Source organism: Helicoverpa zea, chromosome 14 (assembly GCF_022581195.2).
Source record: "Helicoverpa zea isolate HzStark_Cry1AcR chromosome 14, ilHelZeax1.1, whole genome shotgun sequence".
NCBI lineage: Eukaryota > Metazoa > Arthropoda > Insecta > Lepidoptera > Noctuidae > Helicoverpa > Helicoverpa zea.
In genome coordinates this window covers 6,697,244-6,724,696 of record NC_061465.1, presented here as the reverse complement: position 1 = coordinate 6,724,696, position 27,453 = coordinate 6,697,244, and the positions used below count along the sequence as shown (strand labels likewise).

Genomic DNA, 27,453 nt, shown 5'->3' with positions numbered 1-27,453 from the left:
TTAAGAACCAACAGTAAAAAATCTAAAAATACCAATATAATTAAGCCAATGGGTATTTCAAGCCATTTTCGATAATGTGAAACAAAATTTAGCAACCAAATTAGACTTATATAAACTGCCGATAAAACCAGCAATAAAGATAGTTAATAATATAGGAAAGGAAACCAATTCCACAATGTGCCTCGTTAACCAAGGACGCTCGCTTACGAAATCGTAAGCAATGCTGCTGAACTTTCCTTGACCTGTCGCATAGAAACGCTATAAGCATACTTTTTTATAAAGACCCGTTTAGGTTCTAATGAGCAAAAGACTATAAAACTGATAGAAGAGTCATAACTTACCCCAGCATTACACTATTGCGTTTTGGTAAAAGAATGGGCGTCGGCGACGCTCTATGCAAAGAAATGCATCTAGCTAGTTAAAAGTGAAATTTGAACGTGGAAACTTAAACGATTCAGGAAGCGTTCCAGCTAAATTGCTGTCATACAACAAAAACGAAATTTAATAGCCAATTTGTTCTGTCAATAGAAACTTTTAACAACTTTGAAAAGGAAAGTCCTCAAACATTTCGCTAGTCATAAATCCAAGGTTGAACACCAATAAAAAGTTTAACGATCGCATTTCGCAAGTTGTCCAGCAAGGGTTTAGACGCTTCGTGGGCCGTCGGAGTCACCCTGGAGGCTGGCACCGATGTCTCTACACATTGATTTTGTACACAATACAATGCAGTGATTCAGTATTTACCATGATTCCTACCAGCTAGTACGACCCTTACCGTACCTTTTTATTTTTATTTTCGCCGTCAAATATTTTTTTAACCATGCTATCGAATAAAGTGACGAGTAAAAAATGGATTAGCGAGGAAACGCCGGACGAAGAAGAGTTGTTTGCTCATTGCCGAGAGATGGAAATGGTTTGTTTTGCAGTTACTAAAGTGATATTAGATTCCGACAACAAATGGAAGGGTGCATTGGGGAAGAACAATTCTCATTCGTTGTCCAATCGGAACTACATTATGGAATTAGTGAATATACAGGTAAGCTTGATAATAAAATATGAAAGAACTTGTTAAGCATGAGGTTTATCTTTTGATAATTGTCCATTAAATTGGCATTTTTACACTATATAGGTAATCAATAGCTGTAAAATGAAATCCCCATAAGTACAAACCCTCAAGGAGAAGAAAACTACCTTGGTCTATTGCTAGCGTGTCTTGAAAAAAAAACACCGAGACAGCTGATTCTCATTCAGTTTCATGATAATCGCTAATCGATACCGTTATAGAAACCAAACGCTACGTTACTACGTTGCATTATGATCCTCCTTTCAATTTCAGGTATTAGATCAAATAATAGAGTATTTAACGAAATTAGTGAAGTCATTTTATAAACTGAAGCCGAAATTGGCTCGATTGAAGAAAGACAACGGGCTACTGCTGAGTAAATACGATCATATTTTTGATAAATTGTGTAGCATACGATTTGTGATGTTACAAGCTATACATGGACTTATAAATACGATACTGAACACATGTCTCCATAGAGAGGATTCGAGGAAAATGATTGAATCCTGTTTGAGGTGAGGTAAAACTTTATGATATCTATTTACCAATATTTATTTTTGTCTGTGTCATCTATAATTCTACATTGTTAAAAATGCTTATTATAAAATGACGCATAATTCCTACAAGGTATTAGGGACAAGTGTACCTCAGGGTCTTATCATAGGTACAAGTCTGTTTCAAAAAACACTTCACGACTCGGGCCTAGTCATTTTAGACAATCGATCAGTCAATAATAACCCACCTTCTGTTTTCAGCTTGGTTGGAATCTACAACGACTTGATAGGACTAAGCTACAAAAAATTCGCTGCAAAGTTCAATATAGGGAGCAACACGTATCCTAACATTATTAGCGAAACTAAGAATCTCACCCTTACGAAGATTGTACAAGTAAGTCACATCCCGAAATGGTTTCGATACCTAATTGTAAAAATGTATGATATGCAATGCAATACATTTCACATCACCTATTACCTCTCACCTGATAGAGACAACATATGAATTTTAAAAAGTATAAATTTAAAATTCTGCCTAAAATCTTCCTAATTTACAAATCCTTCCTTACTGTTATCAGGGTAACACGTTTAGATACCCTTGAAAAGAAAATTTATTAATATGATGCCGATGACATTGAATCCCTGAAACCTTGTTAAATACCGTTACAGTTATAGGTACGCACAACAGAGAAACATATTCAGCGATAAATATTTCAGTTTATGCTCAGTGAGTTCTAATGAAATATTCATATCACTACTGGAAGTGGTTTGATTGTATAAAGATAGATAAACCGTGCTATTGTATTTGTAACGGGATTATTTACTATTTATACGGGAAGTCGTTAGCTATACGATTATCTATGCATAGCTAGCGTGACTATGTACCTTCAACTGTTATTTGTAACATCGGCAGATAGTCATAGAAGAAAAAAATATGCTGCGCCGAACCCATATAAAATTGGGATAGGGGCAGGAGGATTATTAAGTGACACTTAAAACTGTACACATAATTTAGATAGCTACAAATTAAAATTTATCCATTTTAGATGTAACATGTAATCAAGGAACCTTATTTCTACCAAATTTTCAGGTCCTCGCCAAAAGCCGAGCTGAAATCAATTGCCAACGTTTAATCAATTGCTTAGTGAAAGTTTATGAACCTCATAATCATTCTGATAATGATTCAAGTTCAAGCTCTGCGGAGAGTTTAGAAATCTATCAGTAAGTAAACCATCAACATGTACTCGTACTTTCAATGATTACTTAATCAATATTTCTCTTTTTATAAGAGAAGAGGATTTTTTTTTTCTTTTGTTGATTTGTATCCTGATTCTCTCCGAAATTACTAAACAAATTGAAATTTTCTTTCACTGTTGGGAAGCAACGTTAGTGTGTACTTCCGCCGACTGCGGGTTAAACCGCGGGAAACAGCTATTTTATCATAAAATTAATCATTCATGTTTTAATTTCTAGCACTCTAACGAAACACATCACCCCGCCCACTTCCACAATGTCTCGAAACATGACTGTCGATAAACGTCGAGACGCCTTCATAGTGAACAAGAAACTCAAAATGAAGCAAGCGCAGAGTCTCATCGATTTGAAAAACGAACACAATAAAAGACTAAACGAGTTGGCGACCACGCAGAACTCTGATGCGGAGGTCCCTTATATTTCTCTCCTGACAAATGAATATACTTTAGAACATATATTTAATAACGAAGGTAAGTACATATTTAATTTCTTAACCTTAGTCAAGAAATTAAATAATGTTATTGGTGACTGTTTCATACATTTGTGTCCTTTTTTCAGACAATATAAATAGTATACTTCAAAGCGAGGAGATGTACATAGAAATACTTTTAGATACAGTGGCGAATATGTCACCAAAGCTACTAGGGCAGAATGGTGTTAAGAAGTTGAAAAACGGTAAGCTGTTCATTCATTCATCAAGTGAACAATTATAACCGACGATCATACGGCTGCCAAAGGCCGAGCTCCTGAGAAACGTTAGCACATCAAGCAATCTATAAGGAAATCCAATCAACAGTGAACCTTATACTTTACGAAATAAAGTTGAAAATCTATTGAAGATGATTTGTAATTTTTCCTCAGGTCGCATTCAGTCCAGCAAGAAGGCAGCTCACAAAGTGACTGACTATTACCAAAACATACTCTGGGGTGATGTTGGGAGCTGTCTCGAACACATTGTTTTGTGGTGGTCTCATTATCCTTTAGCAATGAGGTAATTTCGCATCTATAAAAAATAAATTGAGCAGTCTTAAATGCAACGCAATTTAAATTTTAATTCTATTTATTGTAGGTCCCCAAGCACAAGCCAAAATCTTCGTGAATGGTTATTCGCAACTTTCAATGTGAACAGTAAGTATACTTTGTTCTTAGAGTCCATTTAAAATCCGCCGGGTTAACTATCATTATGTACTTACATATTTCAGATACCCCGGAATTAATATTATCAGCCATAAGAATATTAGCGGATGCTCTCGGTTGCCACGTAACATCCACATCTTGGGATAAAAATTTTGGGTAACTTTTGCACATTCTACTGGCAAAACTTCAGAACTGTTTTGTTTAACATGTTTCTTTGATGATTTACAGCGCAACTTTGACTACTAATTTACAATTGACGACGCAGAAAGTGAATCCTGAAATATCATTATATATTACCGAGGTAAGTAGCATCATACTAACCTGGTATTTCTATATTCTATATTTTCTTTGTCTTACTAATATTCCGTGGATGTTTTCAGAGCACAGAATCCGGGGCAAGTTTTGCGTTGATGTTGCAATCGCTGGTGATGCTGAACAACCAATGTGAGGTGACGTGGGAGTATATTCTAGGAGCCCCTTTGGAAGACTTACCTATTGTAGAACAAATACCTATCTTACATAGATTGGGTAAGAATTTCATGTTACTGTTACAGCCTTTTTATCGTCCCACTGCTGGGCACAGGCCTCCTCTCACATGGAGAAGGATTGAGCATTAATCACCACGCTTGCTCTATGCGGGTTGGTGATTTCAGACTTTATAGTCCAGGTTTCCTCAAGATGTTTTCCTTCACCTTTTTATCAGCCATTGGTGTCTAAGTATACTTAGAAAGTACATACAAACTTAGAAAAGTTGCATTGGTACTTGCCTGACCCTGGAATCGAACCCACACCCTCATACTCGAAAGGTTGGCTCTTTACCCACTAGGCCACCACGATTTCATGTACTATGGGTGAAATAACACATTTGTAGTTTGTATGTATTTTTGTCTGGAACTACCGGTCCAATTTGAATAATTACAAAAAAACTAAATCAATGGTCTTAGACCTATACAGATCATCATCATCCTCCGAGCCTTTTTCCCAACAATGTTAGGGTCGGCTTACAGTCTAACCGGATGTAGCTGAGTACCACTACTTTACAAGGAGCGACTGCCCTATCTGACCCTGTCTGTCTCTCTCTGTTAGACTGGTGTCAGACTTAATGGCTTCTGACTACCCGTAACGACTGTTAAAGATGTTCAATGACATGTTAGACCTACACAGATACATTATATAATACGTTCTGTTCACCCCTTATGTTTCAGATCATTCTATTCACACGTACAGACTGTGGTGTTTAGCGGAGACGCGACGTCTAGCAAATCTATGGGAAATGAGAGACTTCTTCCGTATAGCTCATAATGATATGCAATCGTGTATGGAACAGCTTATCAATTTGAGATTTGCTGATCATACTATTACTATTGAATCAGGTACATTCTTACAAAAAGTAGTAGACATGTTTTAAAATATTGTTGTTAAATATTTAACTTTTTTTTATAAAAATAATATTAATGTTCAAGACAAGGCCCGGAGTAGTCGAGAAATTCAATTAGGATCATGTTTTCAGGTAAAATTGGTGTTCATGAAAACGTTTGCGCCAAAATGAGAGAGAAATTAGTTTCCGAAGTTAAGGTCAATATACAGAAACTAAAGGTAAGAAATATCTTTTTATTAAGAGATCATATTATGGCTGTATATAGAGATACATATGAAGATTATATTCTTATTTTAGGAAGCGATCGAAGAGATAGTTTACGTGCTATCGTCAGTTTGTGCTACGACCAGTTTAGCGCATTTGACTATGATATTCCCGAGCAACGCGGAGTGGCGACTGGTTACAAGGCCACCACAAACTGTGCATTCTATTTATGTGCATGAGTTTTTAAGTAAGTTCTCCATGCAGTCAATTATTTTCAGGGACCAGTAAAAAAAATAATAGTCTAAAATAAGTCTTCTATGGAATATTCTTTTTTTGAAAATGAAACTCTTGCTTTGATCCCATTTCATTAGTAACAAGGAAAATTAAATGACAACATGTTAGATCATAATTTTTTGGCAATGCGTTGACGACCCAGATTGAGGAATAATTTTCAAAATATTATTTTTTACTGTAACATATTCGACCAGAGAGACAGATCAGCGAGACGGTTCTCAATGTTATTTATTAATTTATCGTATCATCAAATATTTCTACTGTTACAGATAAAATGTTGCTACCAGTAATAATGGCAACACAAGACATAACGACATTGAACATGGTGCTCAGAATTATGTGCGAATCGTGGCTGCATCACATCTACGTGGCTAAAGTGAAATTCACGTATGTTTATTTATTAGCTATTTTTACCGACTTCAAAAAAGGGGGTTATATGTTAGACTTTCATTCATGAATGTTTGCTTGTGTGTGCTTGTTTTTATTTATTTTTTGTCTGGAACCTATTCTACTATTTTTATAATATTTTTTTTTTCAGTAAGGATGCAGCGATGCAACTACTGCATGATTTTAACGAAGTGCGGAATTGGCTGAGTGAATGCAAACCACTAGCTACCGCATCGAGAAAACAGATGCTGCAAAATGAAGTTTTGAGGTATAACAATACATATTAAATGCTTCGTAGATCAGTTCTCAAAACTAACTTTTTGCTTCTGCTTAGGCGCCGTATAAGGGTCCGTTCAGACAGACCGGCTCGGAGAGCATCGGTGCGCATTTTTCTTTTCACACAGACCGGAATCGGCTCCGATCGGCACCGATCGGCTGCATGAGATGCATTCGGAGCTAAACGTCTGCAAGTTATATTATTTCACATCGAGCGCCTTCGAGTATTCTTAATGACAAAAGCAGTGCACATGCAAAAATAAACCTTACTTCAAATACTACCCATTTTAAACGTGTTCAGAATTTGCTCTCCTCTCCGAGCCGGTCTGACTGAACGGACCCTTAGTAAGTTATACCTAATGTGTTGCGTGCACACGCAGTTGAAAACTGCTCATGTGACGTATTTCAGCTGTTGAAATAAGTGTTTTGTATTTGTTTTGTGCGTAAAGAGATACTGTTTCGTGCAATTTTCTTATAATAACTATTCATTGCTGTGATATATAGGAGGTGTGAAGGTGTGGGCAGATTGCTGTTGCACGCTCCGGGAGATTTGATATCGATGCAAGACTCCACGTTGCAGTCCGCCCAGCAAGTTCGTAAGGAGGGTAAGCAGTATTTCTATTTTTATATGTAAATATTAGAACAAACTGTAGTAATTATTTGGATAGTTCGGGCTCTTATGAGAAGCTGATGTTTAATTGGTGATTTCTTGGTCACCTTTTGAGGTTAAGCAACCATCCAGCAGAGTAATAAATATTGAAATACTATAAGATCTTTAAGAAGCCTTTGACCAAGCTTGAATATTGTTAGTAGATTTTTGTTTCGACTCGTTACACCATTTGACTATAACGATAACCGTATTATTTTTCGAACATTATCGACTTTTCAAATTGCCGATTTGACCAATAGGAAATTTCACGGCTGGTAATTGTTGTTAAATGTTGCAACTCATCCTTAGAGGGCCTTAAGATGAAAGTCACAACCTGTTTCTTATAAAGCAGAGATAATCTTTGGCCATTTTGATAATAATTATCTTTTTCCAGTATCAGAAAACGACACTCCAGAGCAGCTGATGCCAGCTGAGATGTACGTCCCCAATCAGAAGCAATGGCTAACGTTACGCGCTAAGAAAATGAAAGGACCAATCGCTTTTACATTATGCTGCATCGTACTCTGTTGATGTAGTTACCAATAAAACTATATATCTATATTATAGCATAGCATTTTATTTATTTCATTGTCCTTAAATTCATTTAGATAGCTTAGTATTAAATGATTCCATTTTACGTCAATGACTTATTGTAAATTATTTTTGTATTTGTTGACAGATACAAATTTATTCGATATGATTATAAAATCCATTTCTGAATGCACTGAGAGACTAGAATAATGTTCATGTTAAAATGTTTTGCTTGATATACTTATTCATATTTGAAACATTTAGCGGATACAATAAGAGTCAATGTCTGTTAGCAATTGATATTTCCTGAAATGATTATAATCAATGCTTGAACTAATTAGTCAATACAGAGAGTAGAAATCAGTTTATAGTAAGGCAAAAGTATCAATAGGTATGTCTTATTTAAGTACAAAGTATTTCATCAAATTCCTGAAAACTACTTATAAGAAGAATTAAGATTTCATTCATATAAAATATGTCCACTTTACCAGTCATAATAAGCATTGTATGCTTTATCAAATTGCCTACGCCCTACATCACTATAAAGCTTTATAAAGCTTTAGCATAGAGACAAAAATATATAAATCTAAAGCATTGGAAAAAGTGAAAATTAGTCCTAAATCTAAAAACTATAACTTACAATCTAATTTCACTATTCGTCATCGGTGTCAGATCGCCGACATTTTTCCTTTAATTTTTCGTACTCATTCCGCCTTATTAGGTCATCCTTTAATTTCTGCATATCGCTAAGAAGGCTGCTTACTTGAACATTTTCGAGTTTCTCCGTTGGTTGAGAGGTATCACTGTCTAATCCTGAATCGTCATTAGATTTCTCCGGAGGAATAACTTCCTCGTCTGATAATTCTTGAGCACTTTCTTCAGAATGATCGTTTTGCTTGTCAAGTCTGTATGCTTTGGGTACTTTGTCGTTAATTTGTTTGCGTTTGGGGTTGTTCCCGGAGCCCTGAGGACTGTTACGCCCGTCTGCGCGTTTCTTCTTTTTGCGCATGCTCTTTGCTATCACTCGTTTTTGGTGGTCCAGTTGTGGGAATAATTCTGTTGATAGAGAAAACATAATTGTATATGTGTTACGAAAAGTACATACATGTAGATTTCGATAGCGCAATGAACGCAAGAACAATGATTTTTTGTTGTGATATCACATTGCAGGTTTAACACGTTATTCACAATAAAGGGCAGGACATGGTCAGAAAACAAGTAGGCATTCAAAGAAAATGTTGTTACTTGCAGATACACTTAACGAAAGTTTACAACCCGATTTTTGCCTACCCTCAAATAGTGAAAACATTGATCACTTTACAACTTTTTCACTCTGGTGCATTTTTAGAGCAGAAAAAACCGAGCGATATCGCCTAGTCGTAGATAAAGACAGTGTTGAGCAGGAAAATAGGTACATAGAATTTATTAAATTATTTATCACCGCCATTTACCAAAACCTTATTTTGAAAATGGCATTTTTTTTAAAGACGTCAAAAGTCATCAAATGAAACCGCTGTGGGTTAGCAGCGGTGAGGAGGTGTTAGACTGTTACTGACTAAAAACCGTCGTGTTCCGTCGTAAGCCTTTTATGTACCAGGGCCACTGTAACTCTTTCGAATAATCTGCATATACAGGAATGAATTTTATCCAGTATATTAATATTTTGTCCAAGAAACAAAATTTGATACTATAAAGGTCCTGAGAACGTTTTGGAGCGTGCTAATTAGTGTTCATGTTAGTACTATAATGGTGTTGTAAACATTTACAAAACCCCAATTAGGCCCTAGTATTATCACGGATTTATTCTATAGACACTACATAAAGGCTCTCACGGTGATAAGTCAGCTCTTTAGTTGAAATGTAAAAGTATCAAGAAACGCTCTTTAGTACTGAAATGGTGTTGTCTGCAACGTTTATGTAACTAAAAGTGCACTATAAAAGTAACCAAAACATGTTTATAGTGTTAACATGTTTTACTATTTTGCACCGTAAACGATTCCAGTTATCTTTTTTATCACACTGGTGACCATTTTGTTTGTGTTGTGATCGTGAATCGTGAGTGTTCTTCAAGAAAACAAAAATATATCGGTAAGTTATGCTTTATGTCGTTTGCCATTGTTGCTTAACATAACATACTATAAAACATGCATGGACCGATATGGTCTTACTCTCCCATAACTTGCTCTTGCGAAAATTATTGTATCGATAAAATCATTATGCTGATTGACATGCGCCATTATAATTTACGTGTTTTAATTACATTAAAATTAATAAAATAAGGACTGGTCCCGAATATGGCTGCTATAGTACACATTGGTTTCAGCCGTGCTGCTAATGTGCTATCATGGCCGAAAACAGCAGCCATATTGTTACCGAAAACGAAATAGGGTTCGTTGTCCAAATATAAAATAAACTTTTTTTTGTCATAATGCTGGAATTGTACGATTGCGTTTGTTTCAGTGCTTTGCCTGCGTCGTAACATACTAAAATTAACGATGGCATATATAATGGACGTGGATTGTTTCCTGAGCAGATATAATTTTTGATTTTGATTTGAATATCAAAATCAACAGGAATCTTGTAAGATTCCTCAGTAGATTTGACTTTATTGGAGTACAGATTTTAATGTTTAATTTTTGATTTATAAAAAAGATGTGATAATTATGTTGTTAAATAAAAAGATGCATACGCTAATGTCACAATAATTGTGGTATTAGCGTATGCATCTTTTTGTTGATAGTTATTCTCAAGAAGTCGAGATTATGCCCGCCGAAGTGTTTTTTTTCTATAATTGTTATGTTTTATTTTAATATTACTTATTGTGATGTCGACCGTAAGTGCCCCTATTTTTTCTAGGTTTAGAATATACATACATTCAAATACATCTTGCCATAGATCATGTTTATAATTAATAAACAAGAAACATTACGTCTTTTTTTTTAAACTCGGAACTAGTTTTCCTTATCATAATGGGACAAAATACATCATAGAATCGTAAGTTATGCAGACAATTTCACATTTAATTGAATCTACTTTACAATTAACTTTCTGTTTAAGAATGCTATTATATTATGAGGTGCTCTCCCTCTTATATTCTTCATCCTTATTCCTGGCTAGACAAAAAGAAACATTATTGCTACAGCCCTTTTGTGGTACAAAACAAATATTTTGTACAGAACCATGTGCTACAGTGTCGACAGTGTGTCACCATTTATGAAATACTAGTCATATAATTGATTCTGAAAAGCTGGTATAGTTGTAATTAGACCATTAATTATTCATTTTAATCCTTTATGTCACGCTTTAGTGTCGTATGAGTAACACAGACTCACTAATAGTGCTATTTAGAATGGTTATGTCTATAGAAGGGTTTTCATGACTTTTACAGAACTAGCCCCGTAGTAATAATGAGGGAGCTTTTAAAAAGCTAAAAGGTTACATAATAGTTGTGTAAGGTGCTTTCATAGTGCAGATTAATCCTGTAATTATGTTTTTGATACTACTACAAAGCTAGTACTATAAAAATAATTTTGACGCATTATTAGTGCAAAATAGATACATGAAAGGGTCGGTAAGGTCTTTAATAGTGCTAAATAGTACCATAATCACTTTATACATATCTATTATAGTGCAAAACTAACGATTCTTTTGTATGGTCCTGTAAGCGTTCTAAGAGCTTAATTATAGAACTTAAATGCTCTTTATCTTATAGAATCAAAACGCTTTGTTAAAAACCTTTATAGTACAGACAGTCATAATGGTTACCATTACAGGCCTACTATAACACTGATTGGTGACAAAACGCCTTGGTTATAGAAGCTTTTGTTACTTGGGGTTTTAGTACAAAAAAGAAAATATGTTTATTTTGTAACAGATTGTACGGTCGCAGTAGTCATAGTAGGCACCGCGGCAACGCGAAACTGGTTTACTGACGCGAGCGCTGCTCCAAACGCGTAAGAATATTTGGTATCAATATTTTGCTGATATTAGGGCGGACAAAAGAATGAAAATTTGATGCAGATATGTTTTGTTAATGATTCTACACCACCAGTGTTTTTTGTGCACTGCTTAAAATTAATTCCTGTATATTTAGATTCATACCATGTGCACAGCTGAGAGCTTTCTCGGCGGCGTTCATCTCGGCCTCCTGTATGGAGTGTCCGCGGGCGGCGGCGAGGCGGGCGCCGCGGAAGTACACGCCGACGGTGTACACGCGCGTGTTCGTCGGGCCCAGGCACTCGATCACCCTGAGATAGAATGGGTTGTTACTAGATAATTATATAGTTAGGATACTCTTTAATGTTGGGTATGCTATTGTGTATAAAGGGGGGAAAACAAACGGTCATCTTCTCTGTACAAGGGGCCTGTACCCTGCAGTGAGATACTAAAAAGGTTAATTTTGACGTAGGTGTAGGTTGGTTATGAAAATTAATTTTAGTTTCAAGATTAATTAACAAGTTCAATATAACGTCATTTCATGAGTGCATCCGGCCGTGCTCTCGCTGTGGCAGCATATTGGGCTGACAAAGTGTAGTCTCACTATAAGACATGTCATCGACACGAAAGAAGAAGAAGAATATAACGTCAGAAAAATTACAAAATTTTGCTTTTTTTTTAAATAAGCTGTAGTCATTATTTATGGGTTTTTAGCTCTCTTCAAGAGAAAAGGGGGAAGTTCTCTAAGGGAGTGTATCTTTTTGTTGTCTATTCTATTTGTACTTCTTCCTGCCCTGTTCCTGTAACTTGAAGCTAAAACTATTACTGACACTCGAGAAAATATCAAACGAAGCATATCTAAACAAATGACATACTTATAAACCGGTATATCAGGCTCCCCTCCCTCCATGGACCGCAGAGTCAAACAGCACTGTTGCAGCTTAGACTTGGGGTCGTTCCAGTCTTGGTTCATGATGAACTCTTGCAGGCGCGGGAATAGGCACGCGTTGCAGAACGCTTGGCAGTAGTCTAAGTTCTGCGAATAATAATAAAGTATTGTTAATAGAATTTTTGTGGTATGTTTCGTTATTTTTGAAGAATTATGTTCATGTATTCGTTAATTTTTTTAAGTGTTGACACCAACTTCCTAATAGGTAAATAAGATTCAATTTTTAAGTTAACCATATGACTTACAGAACATTTGGTCGTATATATATCGTGGCTTGTCTACACAACAGTCAAAAAAAATTTGAGACGACAATTAGCTAGCTTCAAAATCGCAAAGTTATGTGGCACGACTGCATGTGCATGCTGCGTGTGCATGACTGCGTGTGCATGTGACTGCATATGATGACTGTATAAGTGCAACTTTCATTAAAACTACCGAGAAGTACTGTTCATTTACATTTACTTCATTTATTCAAATACTATAGTCCGCGCGGAACTAGTTGGCCGCGCCTTAGGTATGTGAGCGGAGGGGCGGAGAGGCGAGGGCACTTGTTGTCATTACTCAGTTAGCCGCCGTACTTCGTGACGGCAACACGCGTTGACAGTTCCGGCTAGTTGACACAAAACGCACATGAGATTGCAATAGCGAGATGAGTCCGCCGATAAAAAGACAATCGAAGGAAATAATATTTAAAATGCATATGTTTTATTGAAAAAACGGAAAGCCGATGTGAATGCTTTAGAACACAAATAATTTAATATGTCAAAATTATGTCATACACTTAATTTGTTTTTGGTTTATTTTACTATTAATTACACTATAATTAGATAGGTATAGTAAAAACTTGTAAAAGTTCAATTATTCTTTATTATTATTTTCATTAATTGAACGCGATATCTCGAGATTGGTCATCACTGTCTAATCCCATGTGCGTTGCGAGCCAACCCTCCCCTCACCGCTGTCGCCACCTAAGCCGCGGCCAACTACTTCGTCCCGCACTGTAGAGCACAAACGATTGTTGTACTGTACTCACCTTATCAATATACAAAGCGCCAAGGAAAGCCTCGAGCAGATCGGCCTTATGTTTCTTAGCGGTAGGCTTAGCTTTAGGGTTGTTGTATATCGCGTACGATGACATATCGAGATCATCGCACACCATCGCTTGTGTCCGGTTGTTGACTAGAGATGAACGGAGTAGCTGGAATCAAGAAAAAAAAATCTTAATATGATCATGAGTACCTACTGAAAATAATCTTAAAGGTGCCCTTGCAATTGAGTTCATCAGAGAAAAAGGTGTCTATGTATGATACCATGGTTCTTTATTGAAATATATATTGCTATTTTACAGGATTTTGTGGTCAATCAAGGAGATTTTATTCATGGACATCCTCAAAAGAAAGCATTCTAAATGATCAACTCCAAATAAAATTCTTGAATTGCGGTGATATGTTGTCGTCGTCATCGTCCCCAATGTGGTTAAAATTTTTAAAATGTTCCTGTTTTATCAAATAACTAGCTTTTGCCCGCGGTTTCACCCGCGTCCCGTAGCCGGATGGTGACAAAAACTATCCTAAAACCTTCTCCCGGATCTAAGTTACCTCCCCTCTAATTTTCAGCCAAATTGGTCAAGCCGTTTTCATGTTATGTCGTGACAACGGAAAGCGGGTTTCATTTTTATATAGATACTAGCTTTTGCCCGCGGCTTCGCTCCCGTCAACTGACTTCTCTGCTTTACCCTATTTTTTTTTTCATAAGAACCTTCTCCTGACAATAACAAACACAACAAAAAAAAGAAATGCCAAATTGGTCCAGGCGTTGTTGAGATATGCGCTTACCAACACATTTTGCGATTCATTTTTATATTTTAGATAGAATAGATAGATATAGATATAGAATAGATAGATATAGATATAGAATAGATAGATATAGATATAACACGTTACTTACAGACAAATGTCCCTCATGATGGTCAGGGAAGTGTCGGTATAGTCTATCGGACACTACCAACTGTAGCACTGTGTCGCCGAGGAACTCCAAGCGTTGGTTGGAGCCCAGTGTCAGGTGCGTGAAGCCCACTGAACGGTCCGTGAAGGCTCGGGCTAGGAGACGAATGTGCTTGAATGTGACACCTGGAAATAAAAGTTTAATTTGCTTTTAGAAACATGTCAAATTCTCCTAATATGTATATTACGTGGATACAAACACTTCACATAACTCAATCGAAGTTAGTTTGTTTTTACATGCAGTGAGGGAGCGTTATAATTGATATGGATACATTGATATGGCGGGGTAAGAGAAATTGCAGAGATATTTTTAAGAATTTCATTCATATTTCAAGTCTATCTGCTTTTACTGTATCAAAATTTGTGTACAATAAAGAACAATGATATTATTTACTTAAAAATACCTTCTTTCATATTTGATTACATCCCTACTAATATTATAAATGCGAAAGTAACTCTATCTGTCTGTCTGTTACGCTTTCACGTCAAAACACTGAACTGATTTTAATAAAATTTGGTACAGAGATGGAGTTGACGTTGAGAAAGAACATAGGATAGTTTTTATCCCGGACTTTTGATAAGTTCTCTTGGAATTGCGATATAACCGGACTCGACGCGAGCGAAGCTGCGGGCAGAAGCCAGTATTATATAATTTTCAAAAGAGATAATTCCAACAGAACATACCTATAGAATTTTCGAAATTAACGAGCCTCTGTAGGAACTCGAAGTCCTTGATATATTTCCTATCTCCGAGAGGTTCTTGTTCTTGCAAGGGATGCGCTCTGTCCTTCACCCATACTTCAAGCAAATCTGGTTCATTATGCCAAAGGGCTAGGGCGAATACACGGTCTGCCACCTGGGGATTTATTTACGACACAAATACTGTTTTAAGTATAAAAAAACATTATAATTATCAAGGACTATAAGAAATATAAATTTTCTGAAGATAATAAACAAAAATAACCAAATTTTTTAATACATGATGTAACCTTAAGGTTCGACCAGTATAGTTTAATTTGTATACTGTCTCTGAATCTACATAATATCAAGTTTTAATTACAATTCTACCTACGATAATTCTGAATTTATCTTTTGAAGCTTTCTACTAATGATTAAAATTGTACGCGGTTTTACACCAAATATTCGATAAAAAGAATGGTGGTATTTTTTGAACATTCGTACTGACCTCTATCCCGGCATCCAAGAACAGTGATCCCATGAGCGCCTCGAAGCAGTTGGCCATCGCGTGCCTCATCACCACGTCGCGACACAGGTCCGTACCGTGAGTGGCGTACAACATGTACTGCTCTAGCTCTATGTTCTGCAATGTTTGAAAATATCCATATTAGTGGGAATAAAATAAATAAATAAAATAACGTTTATTGGCAAGAAAGTAATATAACATTCTGGTAGTTGACGTCGAGCCACAAATTAAGCTCTGCTTGTGTCTTGTGGCTCGGAGTGCGATGTTTCCTTATTATTATAAGTTACAATATCTTGGAGTTACAATAGAGAAAATTATCAACTAATAGAACTTAGATAGCTTAAATAGATTTAAAATAAGTTATGATGATGTCCTCCTAGCCGATTATTTATTTATTACACTTTTTGCACACATTTTACACAAAAACAATGTACAAAGGCGGACTTAACGCCTTAGGCGTTCTCTACCAGTCAACCTTTAGGTGGAGGAGAAATTTCATGGCAGGTGCACTAAATATAAAAGAAAAATCGAAATTATATACGTACATAGAATTATTATACATATACATATATATAATACTAGCTACCGCCAGCGGCTTCGCCCGCGTGATGTGTTGATAAAAAGTAGCCTATGTGTTAATCCAGGGTATCACCTATCTACATTCCCAATTTCAATCTAATCGGTCCAGCCGTTTTTGCGTGATTGAATAACAAACATACATCCATACATTCTCACAAACTTTCACATTTATAATATAAGTAGGAAGTAGGATTTAATAAACCATGATTATTTTTGATTATCCATGTAAGGAGATAAGCCAACTGCACAGGACAAATTATAGTGCACAAGCATTTGCGCAGTACTTTTTGAGTTTACTCCGGACGTACCTACAGACAAACAGATAAACAGGAAAAATTCTAACAACTACAGTTTGGGTTCAGAATCGATTATAAATCACCCCGAAAGTATTCTTTAAAAAATATTCAATGTACAGTTTTGACTTTCCTACGATTTTATTATCTATATGTATAGATTAATCGCATACTTTCAGAAGCGCTGGTGGTGGTTGAAAACTGAGCGGAAAATTCGTCAGTTTGAAAGCGGTCTTATGCCCGTAATTTTTACAAACTCACCTTGGCCAGTTGAGCTAAATGCTGGTTCTGGACAATAGAAGCCCTGTATGTAGCCAACCCTCCTTCAGCCAGTCCCGGGAACATTCGGAACAGGTGTATAGACGAGAGGAACTCAACTACAGCGTCGCCTAAGAACTCGAGACGTTCATTGTGCTTTATATCTGATTCCGTTTCGCGAAGTTTGCCAAAACGGGACATTATGTTTATTAGGGTCACGATACCTGGAAGAAAATAGACGAAATATTAATGTTTGAAATATTTTGAGTGAATAATCTTAGTAAGATCTTTAGATCTTAGGATTTAGAATTTAGAGATTACTGATATCGTATAGCTTTGCTTCTATAATGTCACCAATTTGAGAGCTTTGTTAGAATATTAGCCTTTTGTATAATCACTAGAAGCCAACTTGAAATAAGAAAAGTTGTATGGCTTGAACTGAAATTCCGAGAGTTACTATTTTTCTCGACATAAGAATAGTTATTTGTTATACAAGAGTGCAAAGTTGCTTTTTAACCGCGGGCTCAATTTTGATGACCGAGCAAGCGAAGGATTCTAATAGCGAGTGTTTCAATAATTAGAATCCTGAGCGATAGCGAGGGAATCAAAAGAGCACAAGGTGAAAAATCTTCGCACTCGAGTGCAACACGCAACTTTTCATCCCACCTCATCGAGGAAATTTCTAAACTCAAAAAAAGAAAATGGCAAGCACATCACACATGGCAAATTAAAAAGACGTACCTATTAAAAATTGATGTATGCAAAAACTCAGTTTAAAAATGTAATGAGGTTTAAAATCAACCTCAAAACAATAAAAAATAATAATTTTATCCCACTTCATCGAGGAAATTACTAAATGCAAAAAAAAACAAAATGGCGCGCACATCATCATCCTCCGAGCCTTTTTCCCAACTATGTTGGGGTCGGCTTCCAGTCTAACCGGATGTAGCTGAGTACCAGTGCTTTACAAGAAGCGACTGCCTATCTGACCTCCTCAACCCAGTTACCCGGGCAACCCGATACCCCTTGGTTAGACTGGTGTCAGACTTACTGGCTTCTGACTACCCTTAACGACTGTCAAGGATGTTCAATGACAGCCGGGACCTACAGTTTAACGTGCCATCCGAAACACAGTCATTGGTGTCTAAGATATACTTAGAAAGTACATACAAACTTAGAAAAGTTGCATTGGTACTTGCCTGACCTGGAATCGAACCCGCGCCCTCACACTTGAGAGGTTGGTTCTTTGCCCACTAGGCCACCACGACTTTTTCGCGAAAAAATAAAATGGCGCGCACATATGTGTATGAAATTAAAGAGAAGTACCTATTAAAGTTAATTTATTTGAAAACTCAGTTTAAAAATGAAACGAGGTTAAAAATCTATGTAAAAACAATAATAAAAAATAATTAATTGAATAATTATTTTAAGCAGTATTTTATTTGTTTAATATGTATTTGTTTGAAAAGTCTTATCAAGATTGTCACAAATGGAGTATTGCACACGATGTTCTAAATTCAAATCACTTTGCCGCTCTAGAGGATAAAAACGACTTTTGCGCTCAGATATCAAAGGGTAAAACTACTCTTTCCGAGATGGTGGGATGAAAACTTCTTTATCGTAAGTCATACATAACGTATCAAAAACATACCTTTCTTCCTAGTATAATGTATCCTCCTATCTCCATACTCAGGTTGCCTAATCCCGCAGTTGGTAAGACTGTTTCTGGCGTGATCAGGATTAGTTCCGAAGTTCTCTCTGTACGAAGGATGAGTTAAGGCAGTTTGTAATAACGCTCTTTGTTTGAACACGTAACCTATCTTCCTTTCGAGACTGTCCAAAGATTTGTGGAAACGAAGATGTCTTACTAGGACTGGGATTAACATGGCGTGCTGAAATAAAAAAAAAGTATTTTTGCATACATTTCAGTATGATATTGCTATGATCTGCAAGCTACTAAAATATAACTAGCTTCCGCCCGCGGTTTTACCCGCGTCTTGAGGGAACTGTTTCCAGCACCTGAATAAATCCATTAGCTAGCGTAAAAGAATGACAAACAATCATAAATATATTTTTACAAACATTCAAGTTTACGATATTAATAAGATAACTTTTCGTAAACACTCCTGAGGCTGTCAAAAATTTACAACGTGTAAATGCAGTCTCAACTCTTCAAAGTTAAAATCTGAAAAAGAGTCTAAACGTATTCAATTATCTGGCTAGATTGTCTAACATTTCCTCACCTGTACTACATCACACATGAGTCCAGTAGTATGGAACCCTTCAGACGATATGGCCACCGTAACATCCCTCTTCATCTTACTCTGCGTCCTCATTTCTTGCAGTTTGGCCTCTTTAGCGGCAAGCTTCTGTCGCTCCTTGAACGAAGGCTTGGCCATATTCGCGATCAAATGCCTGTACTTTACGTAGTAACGCCACGCTTTCTGGTACCTGAAATTTTTTAGCGCAATTTGTTTTTAAGCCAAATGAACGCTCATTATATCACCACCTATATTATTTTTTAGGACAACGAAAGAGTGTTTATTTAGAAATAAACAAAAGCTGATAGGATTTGATAGATAAGCATATAAATAGGACTAGCGGTCACCCGCGACTTCGTCCACGTACAATTTTTTTTTTTCAACGCAAATTTTAAGCCTATAGTTTAGAACTCCCCTATGGATTTTCTTATGTACACTCTATGAACAATTCAAAATTAAAGGGTGCAAATAGGACATAGAGAGAGACAAGAACTTCGACCGTTTGTCAAAATGTTCACAAATTGGGTACACTTTTACCTTCTAATTAAAAATGCATACTACAAAAAAAGAACATACAAAACTACTTACTCAGGGTTTCCAGCATAACTGAATTGCGGAGGTCGAATACCAAAGTGAACGATCTCTGGATAATAAGATTTCTTGTCAGTAGAACAACCTGGTTCATCGCTAGAAGTGGGCGGACTTCGGTCTATTTGGTCTACTCGCACCGAACACGGTTTCTTGCCAGGGTATGTCACTATCATACCTGGAAAAATAAAATTTTGTTAGAAGTATAGTGATATTTATGTACTGAAATTGAGATCTCCAAAATGTGAGTACAGAGAGCGGACGAGTTCTTAAGCAACCAATAAAATTTCTCCTATCAGGGATGCTGAAGTGTGTATGAATTAATAATAATAGCGTCCACGGCCGATTTCGGCCACGGCGACTGTTCTGATTTAACACACCACCACTACCACACCGCACCAGTCACCAGTCACCACCAGACCGCAGACAGTGCACCTGTGTCTGCGCAAATGCTCGTGCACTATAATATGTCCTGCGCAGCTGGCTGATCTCCTTCACTCTCATAACCCGATGGGACGGCAATCTGACACGACCGGAAAGGGATCAGGCGCAGGACCGACATTTACGTGCTCTCCGATGCACGGGTGAATCAATCACCAACTTCCAGACTACGGGCTGCTTTGTGAAAGTTTAAAACCCACAAAGCGATTTCGGCCCGACCCGGGAATCGAACCAGAGACCTCGAGGACAGCAGCCGCGCTTCCGACCACTAGACCAACGAGGCAGTCAGTATGAATTATGTATGCATTAGTAGTAGATATGTTTTAGGTGTAAGTAATTAATGTGAGTAGTAATAAATCAGATCGATCTACAAACGGACGTGTCATACACGTGTTACAACATCTCAATGCTACTAAATGGGCGTAGAAGAAATGTTTCAATAATAAGATTCTATTGGTTGTTTAAAAACTTCTCCGCTCCGCTCCGCTGGTGGCTAAATGACTATGAACATTGCTTATTTACAGCCAGTTTCTTCATCAAAAGCAAAAGCCAAAGTAATGTGTAACGGTCAAATTCGTTTTTTCAAGGCTAAAGTATCAGCAAAACTAATAGATAAAATGAATTTGACCGTCACTTATACTTTATGACATTACTTTGGCTTTTACTTTTGATGAAGAAACTGGCTGTTATTTATACATATTTTTGCAGTTTATCTACTTGCCTTTAATTCTATCAACAAACTTCTGCCAAGTATAATGATCCATATTATGAACATCTTCCAACTTGTCAGGTGCAATCAGCAGTCCACTCTCTTCGATTAAGTACTTGAGAACTTCACACATTGACAACACCTAAGATTAAAAAATAAAATCATACTGTAGCATGTCTCAATAAAACTTTGATAGATGAAAACATGAAATATTTGATGAGATTTGGGATGGGAAATAATAACATATTTTATTTCAACTAACTTTATGTCTTACTCATTTATTTCTTGATTATCTGATTATTTCAAATTGTACTATCGAACTGAAAATGTGCGGTAAAGTAATAGAGCACACACACTGACCTTAGATGTCTTCAAAAGGTAAGGTGAGTTGTACACGCGCCGGTGTGCATGTATAAAGAGAAGGATAAATGTGGAACAAGCAAATGATCTGTCTAAACCCAACGTCCTATGTGAGCGACAATAGTTCTCTAGTTGATAACTTTCTGTTTAGCACCCTAGCAAAAACTACAAGGACATCATTAAATCTTATTTCACTGCAGCATTTTGCAAGAAGTTACCATAAAATAAAATACGTCACGCTTGATGAAGGACAATGTGATCTCACAAAAGTATTTTAATACTAAAATTGGTATTTCAAATATATTATTATCTTAATGTAGAGACATTCCACTACATTAGTAAAATTAATTTTAAAAATGGGTACGTCATTACACGCCATTCCTACAGTTATATCATATGTACACAGATGATACAGGAAACGAAAATGCGTAAAATCCTTTGCTAAAAAAAGTCGCTAATCACCCAGGACGAAGGGAAAAGGGTTGTAAAATATAACACACCTTTTAGGAATTATGATCATATTAATGATATTATGAATGTTTTAATTACGTACTGTGCTATTTATTTGAGGAAACATACCTCACATCCGCCCTCGGGTAAATATCGTACGAATCTGGGCATGAAGTGGAACTGTGAACATGTTGTGTCTGTGCCTTTGCCCAGGTCCAAATCTATGAGCTCCAGTAACTCGTAGAATAAGAATTCCTCTGAAAACAAACAAGAGGTCTTTTAGATAGGAAAAACAAAGTGAAAGCGCGGAAAATTTTCCGCTGAAAATCGTACTGGGTTAAGGAGGTCAGATAGGCAGGCACATAGTTACCCAAACATTACAACACTGAATCCTCCTGTATGACAAAGATGTACAAATGACATGAGCTTCTGGCAGCGGTTTCACCCGCTTCCCGAGGGAAGTATTTCCCGTAACAGAATAAAAAGCAATATAATATAACATATAGGCTACATTAATTTTATCCTGACATGTCAACCAAATTTCAAAATCTATACAGTAATTTATGCGCGAAAGAGGAACAAACATATCTAGCCATCTATTTCGCATTTTTAATATTAGGCGGTGGTTGAGTGTCGTAAAGAAAGAAATGAAAATCTGCGAACTCGAAAAGGAATATGTCCTGAATAGAGCGAAGTGGAAGAAGAAGATACGGAAAGCGGACCCCGTCACAAGACGGAATAGACCCTAAGAAGAAGAAGAATACCAAAATGAAATCTTACCAAACAGATCCAACTCCTTGATAGTAAAGTTCTGAGGCGGCGGCTCTTCCACATACAGAATGGTGTACTCGATATTAAACCGTATAACTTTGCACGTCGGCAGCTTAGCCAGCTTGTAATGAGAGAACATCGAGAAACCAGAGAATAGGAACTCATGTTCATCGTGCGCTATTATCGTTGGCGATTTTATTAAGAAGTTCGTAGGCGGTGAAACTGTTATTCTGAAAAAAAAAAACCATTTTATGTTTTCTAACATGGTTTTTCGACTGTTAATTAATTTATTTTTGGGATGAGATTAGATTTCTCTCTGAAATAACTCCCGCATGGTATTTGAACGAACAACGGTAGATTTGCACGAAGAACGGAAATTAAAAGTTGTTATCTGTCATAGCCTTTTTTATCGTCCCACTGCTTCTAAGCTGGGCACAGGCCTCCTCTCACACGGAGAAGGATTGAGCGTTAATCACCACGCTTGCTCAATGCGGGTTAGTGATTTCAGACTATATAGCCCAGGTTTCCTCGAGATGTTTTCCTTCACCTATTTATCAGCCATCGGTGTCTAACACCGGCTTCCCACGGTGCGTGTTTTCGCGGACGCACGCCGACGGACGCCGATCAGGGGCCCGATTCTCCTAAGTTAATAATGTCAAAATTGAATAGAAATCGAATCGCAATATGATCGCAATAGCAGTTTTAACCATATCGGGCATTCTGCTACTAATATAAGACCAATCGCATTCCAACGATATTCGATTGGTTTGCGATTGGTCTGCTGTTTTGGTGATTTTGGTCTAAACGTTAGTTTGTTCTACAATCATATTGCAATCGTAAATCATTTGCAGACAAAATGATTCATTATTGAATGACAGAAAAGGATAAGAACGTTTATTTCAAAGAAAAAATAGCGGAATGCCACATGCGCTTCAATCGTAATCGAGTCGTGATTGGATCGCAGTCGAATGTAAATCGAATGCCGCTTAAGTAAAATTAGGAGAATCGGGCCCCAGCACGCACGACGCACCGTGGGAATGGCCTCGTGCGTGGTCGTTTGCAACGTCTGCAGCGGTGCGCCGGTATCCGTCGCAAGTCGGTAACTTCAAATGCGGACAGGGATTTTATGTCATTCGTTAATTTTCTACCGTGATCCCACTGCCATGTGTGACAAAACACAAAATAAATAAAATTAGATATAATATATCTAATTCAAATGTTAATGTAAGTGTATATAGACATATTAAGTCGTTAAACGACTTTTGTTGTATGCTGATATCCACCAGCGCCGTGGTTTCTTTTTACTTTTACTACTTGTAGATCGCATAATTTGGTACTTGTTAATTAATATCACAGCCGCTGCTGCAGCGACGACACGTTCTCTTTCACTTTGCATTTTGAAATGAAGTTTTAAAAGATCTGCACAGACCGACACATACCGACACGCACCGTGGGAAGAGCCCTGCCCGTGTGCGTTGCCGTCCGTGCGCATTGGCTGTGGTGCGTGAGGATCCGCAGAATCACGCACCGTGGGAACCAGGCTTAAGGTATACGTAGAATTAAAAGTTATCTCATACGAAATTGATTTCTTTGTTCGGACTTGATACCGTAGCATCAAGAGATTTTCCGTCATTTCATATTAGGCACAGGCTGTGTGTGTATCAAAATATTATTTACACGAATGATTATTACCTGTTAAACAAAGCTTTAATTCTAATAATCTACGAACCTGTAATGGTACAGCTTGTCAATATTGCTCTGCGTCGGCACACATTTAGGAAAGGCCTCCTCGCATGCGTACACGCCGTGTCTCATACCGAAGCGCCGAGCTCTAGCGCTACAGCGGCAGAGAGGACCGCTATTCATTTCACCGGTGTTGTTAAACCTGAAGGGTGAAGATACAGAAAATACGGACATACAGTCTAAGTCAAGAAGAAGCCCTAAAATAAGGTGTAGGTAAGGGATAAGGTGTTGAACAAATCGTGTGTCTTCATCGGAAAACGAATTTATTCACCCCTCACACACTACTGTAATACAAGTCAGCTAGCCTCTACGTACTCGTATGCTACTTATTTTTTGTCAATTTTTTAGACCGTAAACGCTCCGAAACTACATAATATGAATTGATTCACTGTTGGGCAGCCGAGGGACATAGGCTATATTTTGTCCAGGTACAAGCAATAGTTCCCTTGGGACGTGGGCGAAACCGCAAGAAATAGCTAGTAAGTTCTATTTAATTTTCTTCAATGATTCAACACATCAAGCATGAAACTTACCACATCTCAGGGTGAAGTCTTCTAGGATGGCTTTGTTTCCTCTGCAACTCCATCATTATTCTATCCGTGTAACCCTGCAGGCAGTCTTCGTCCAAGCACTCATCCTCACTCTCAGATGAAGAACTTCCATCCACAGCTTGAAATAAATAAACAAATAATGTTGGGACACCTTTTCACACACAGTCGGTTAGCCCCATGCTAAGTTATTAATTAATTTGTGTTATGGGTGCTAACACAACTGATAAACTACATATAGCTACACATATACATAAATACATATTGTAACACCCAGACCACGGCCAACAAGCATGCTCATCACACAAATGTCGACCGAACCGGGAATCGAACCCGGGACCTCAGGTTCAGCAGTCCTGCATAGTTGTAGATATTTCTTTAAAGTCCAAAGGGTAAAACGAGACCCTAATTGTTTTCGCTCCTCTGTCCGTCCGTCTGTCACCAGGCTGTATGCCTCATGAACCGTGATAGAAATTGAAATTTTCACAGATGTATTTCTGTAACCGCTATAGCAACAAATACTGAAAACTAGAATCTAATACCAATCGACAGCGATAAGGAATAATATTTTGACGCTTTTTAGTTCTAGGTTTTTTACTAGAATAGTTTTTAATTTGAATTAGTAAATATTTGTAAATGTGATAAATAAAACGTTATAGAATGTTCCAGTTTGCCTGCCTGACTGAGGGAGTAGTCTTGTAGATACAATCAACATGGTTATTAAATATTGCAATGAACTTACATCTATGTTTGCACATTGCTACTTTGGAAGGCTTCAAAGGTGGCAGTTCATCGACCTCAGGCCTAGCATTCCGGCCTCTTTCTATGAGCTGTTTCATGAAAGTCTCACAGATCTTCTCCAGTTTACTGGTTTGTTGGACTCCTGGACCATCTTCAACTTGCTTGTAGTATAACTCCGCTGGTGAACTTCGGTACCACATTTTTGATGCCTAAAATTAGTACATAAGTATAGTTAGCTGTTTTTGTTTCTGATCTTTAACTTGTAAAGAAAATCTAGAAAAATTGGCAAGATAAGTAGGGTTTTTAGTTCTTTATATTTATAATATATTAGAAAGCCTATTTTATTGTAGTGTCTCTACTAATTTCCGTTTTTTAAGAGATTTTATCAAAAGACCATTTATTACCTCTTCTTCATCTGAATTGTGTTCTTTTGACCACTGCTCCATTTTCTCTATGAAGTCCTCAGAAGTCTTGCAATAGTTTTTCCTTTAACAAAAATTTTACACAGGAGATTATTTAGTAGTCTTTCCTTCAATTCTTTTCAAACTTCCAGATGTTAAATGTACATACCTGTATTGTTCCAAAATTTTCTCACGATCTGTCATCGGTTTTGCAGGCTCATTTCTCGATGAATGCGACAGCTCCCGTGACCGACTGTGCAGACGAGACTCACGGCTAGGTGACCGATTGCTACGTCTACTAGGAGACCTCAGCCTTCTACTTTCACGGGGATCATAAGCCCGACTGTGACTCCTATGGTCTCTGCTGCGAGAAGGACTATGACGTCTTTCATATTCACATCTTTTTCTCTCATACTCTCTTCTTTCATCAAATCTTTGCCTGTAAGATCGTTCTCTATCTCTTTGGCTTGAGTGTGATGGACTCCGACTCCTGTGACTGTGACGACTTGGACTGCGGCTGTATCTACGTTCACGGTATCTCATTTCTCTGTCCCTTTCACCATCCCTGTCATAGCTTCTATCACGACCAGGTGAATAACGTCTATGAGATGTCGAACTACGGTAATGTCTGTCAAGAGAATCTCTGCTTCCTCGAATATCTCTGTCACTGTGAGATCCTGGTAATTTGTTTTTTACAGAACTAAAACTTGAAAGTGGATCAGACCAGTCTCTAGAGCTGCTTGCTGCCTGCCTCATATGACTGTCACTGTAGTTCATTTCAGAATAACTATTTGCATAGTAAGGCGGTGGTTGTGAGTGCATGTCCAAGGGCATCATAGAATAAGGTCCGGCAGGTGGAGGTACGCTCATTGGAGGAAACGTTGCCATGGTGCCGTATGGTGGTGGGGGTGGCGGCGGCGGCTGATCGATAGCGGGCAGCGGTGGCGGCATGAACGGTGGCGGATGGCTAAACATTTGCGGCGGCTGCATCGGAACCGGCGGAGGAATGTCCAACCGTGGCGGAGGAATACTGTAGTTTATAGGCGGTATAGACATTTTCATTCACTTTTTATGGAGTTTTTATTGTTAAAAACACAAACAACCGATGCACATCCTCATTTTTATCATATTTTTATGTAGATTGGAATTAGAATACGATTCATTACAAAAAATCTCTAAGAAGCAATAAGAGCGATCCCATTTTCTTTGAGTGGAAACAGGATAGCAAACAATGCAAAGCACTAAATAGAAAATATCCGAAATCTGGACTACAATACAAATGCATTTGACACTGTTGACAGATGATTGACAGTGATAATTGACAATGACATTAGGCTACAGATATTAAAATTATTGCAGATAAAAAAGAATAATATGATATGTGTTAACCAAGTGGCCAAGAACATCCACCAGCAGCTTGCTCTGAAATACAAACTTGTAGATCTTGGACCATATCATGTTGTACTGGGATTGATCTATCATCACTGACAGGACTATTGTAGCAAATAAGCCTGATATAGTGATGATAGATCGATTAGCGAGCCGCGCGAT

The 27,453-nt window shown here is 37.4% G+C and overlaps 2 protein-coding genes across 2 annotated transcripts; one reads left to right on the top strand and one right to left on the bottom strand.

Annotated features, from left to right (window-relative positions):
* The first annotated feature begins 23 nt into the window (after positions 1-23).
* LOC124636143 lies at positions 24-7,702 on the top strand. The gene is made up of 18 exons (XM_047172077.1): positions 24-1,036; positions 1,337-1,578; positions 1,819-1,951; positions 2,648-2,778; positions 3,031-3,281; positions 3,370-3,486; positions 3,673-3,802; positions 3,881-3,939; positions 4,014-4,104; positions 4,177-4,249; positions 4,329-4,476; positions 5,154-5,321; positions 5,459-5,544; positions 5,624-5,777; positions 6,094-6,211; positions 6,363-6,479; positions 6,992-7,092; positions 7,531-7,702. The coding sequence occupies exons 1-18, from the start codon at positions 821-823 to the stop codon at positions 7,665-7,667; spliced, it is 2,472 nt and encodes an 823-aa protein (XP_047028033.1). The 5' UTR covers positions 24-820; the 3' UTR covers positions 7,668-7,702.
* On the bottom strand, positions 7,694-27,194 carry LOC124636141 (ribonuclease 3). Its single transcript, XM_047172072.1, has 19 exons — positions 26,072-27,194; positions 25,906-25,987; positions 25,503-25,710; positions 24,746-24,881; positions 24,199-24,354; positions 22,479-22,699; positions 21,828-21,955; positions 20,901-21,030; positions 19,739-19,916; positions 19,133-19,340; positions 18,541-18,781; positions 16,893-17,113; positions 15,742-15,876; positions 15,240-15,411; positions 14,500-14,681; positions 13,586-13,750; positions 12,479-12,639; positions 11,769-11,914; positions 7,694-8,723 (listed from the first exon to the last, which is right to left on the bottom strand). Exons 1-19 carry the CDS (start codon positions 26,962-26,964, stop codon positions 8,320-8,322), a joined length of 4,167 nt encoding a protein of 1,388 aa, XP_047028028.1. The 5' UTR covers positions 26,965-27,194; the 3' UTR covers positions 7,694-8,319.
* Between the last annotated feature and the right edge of the window lie 259 nt (positions 27,195-27,453).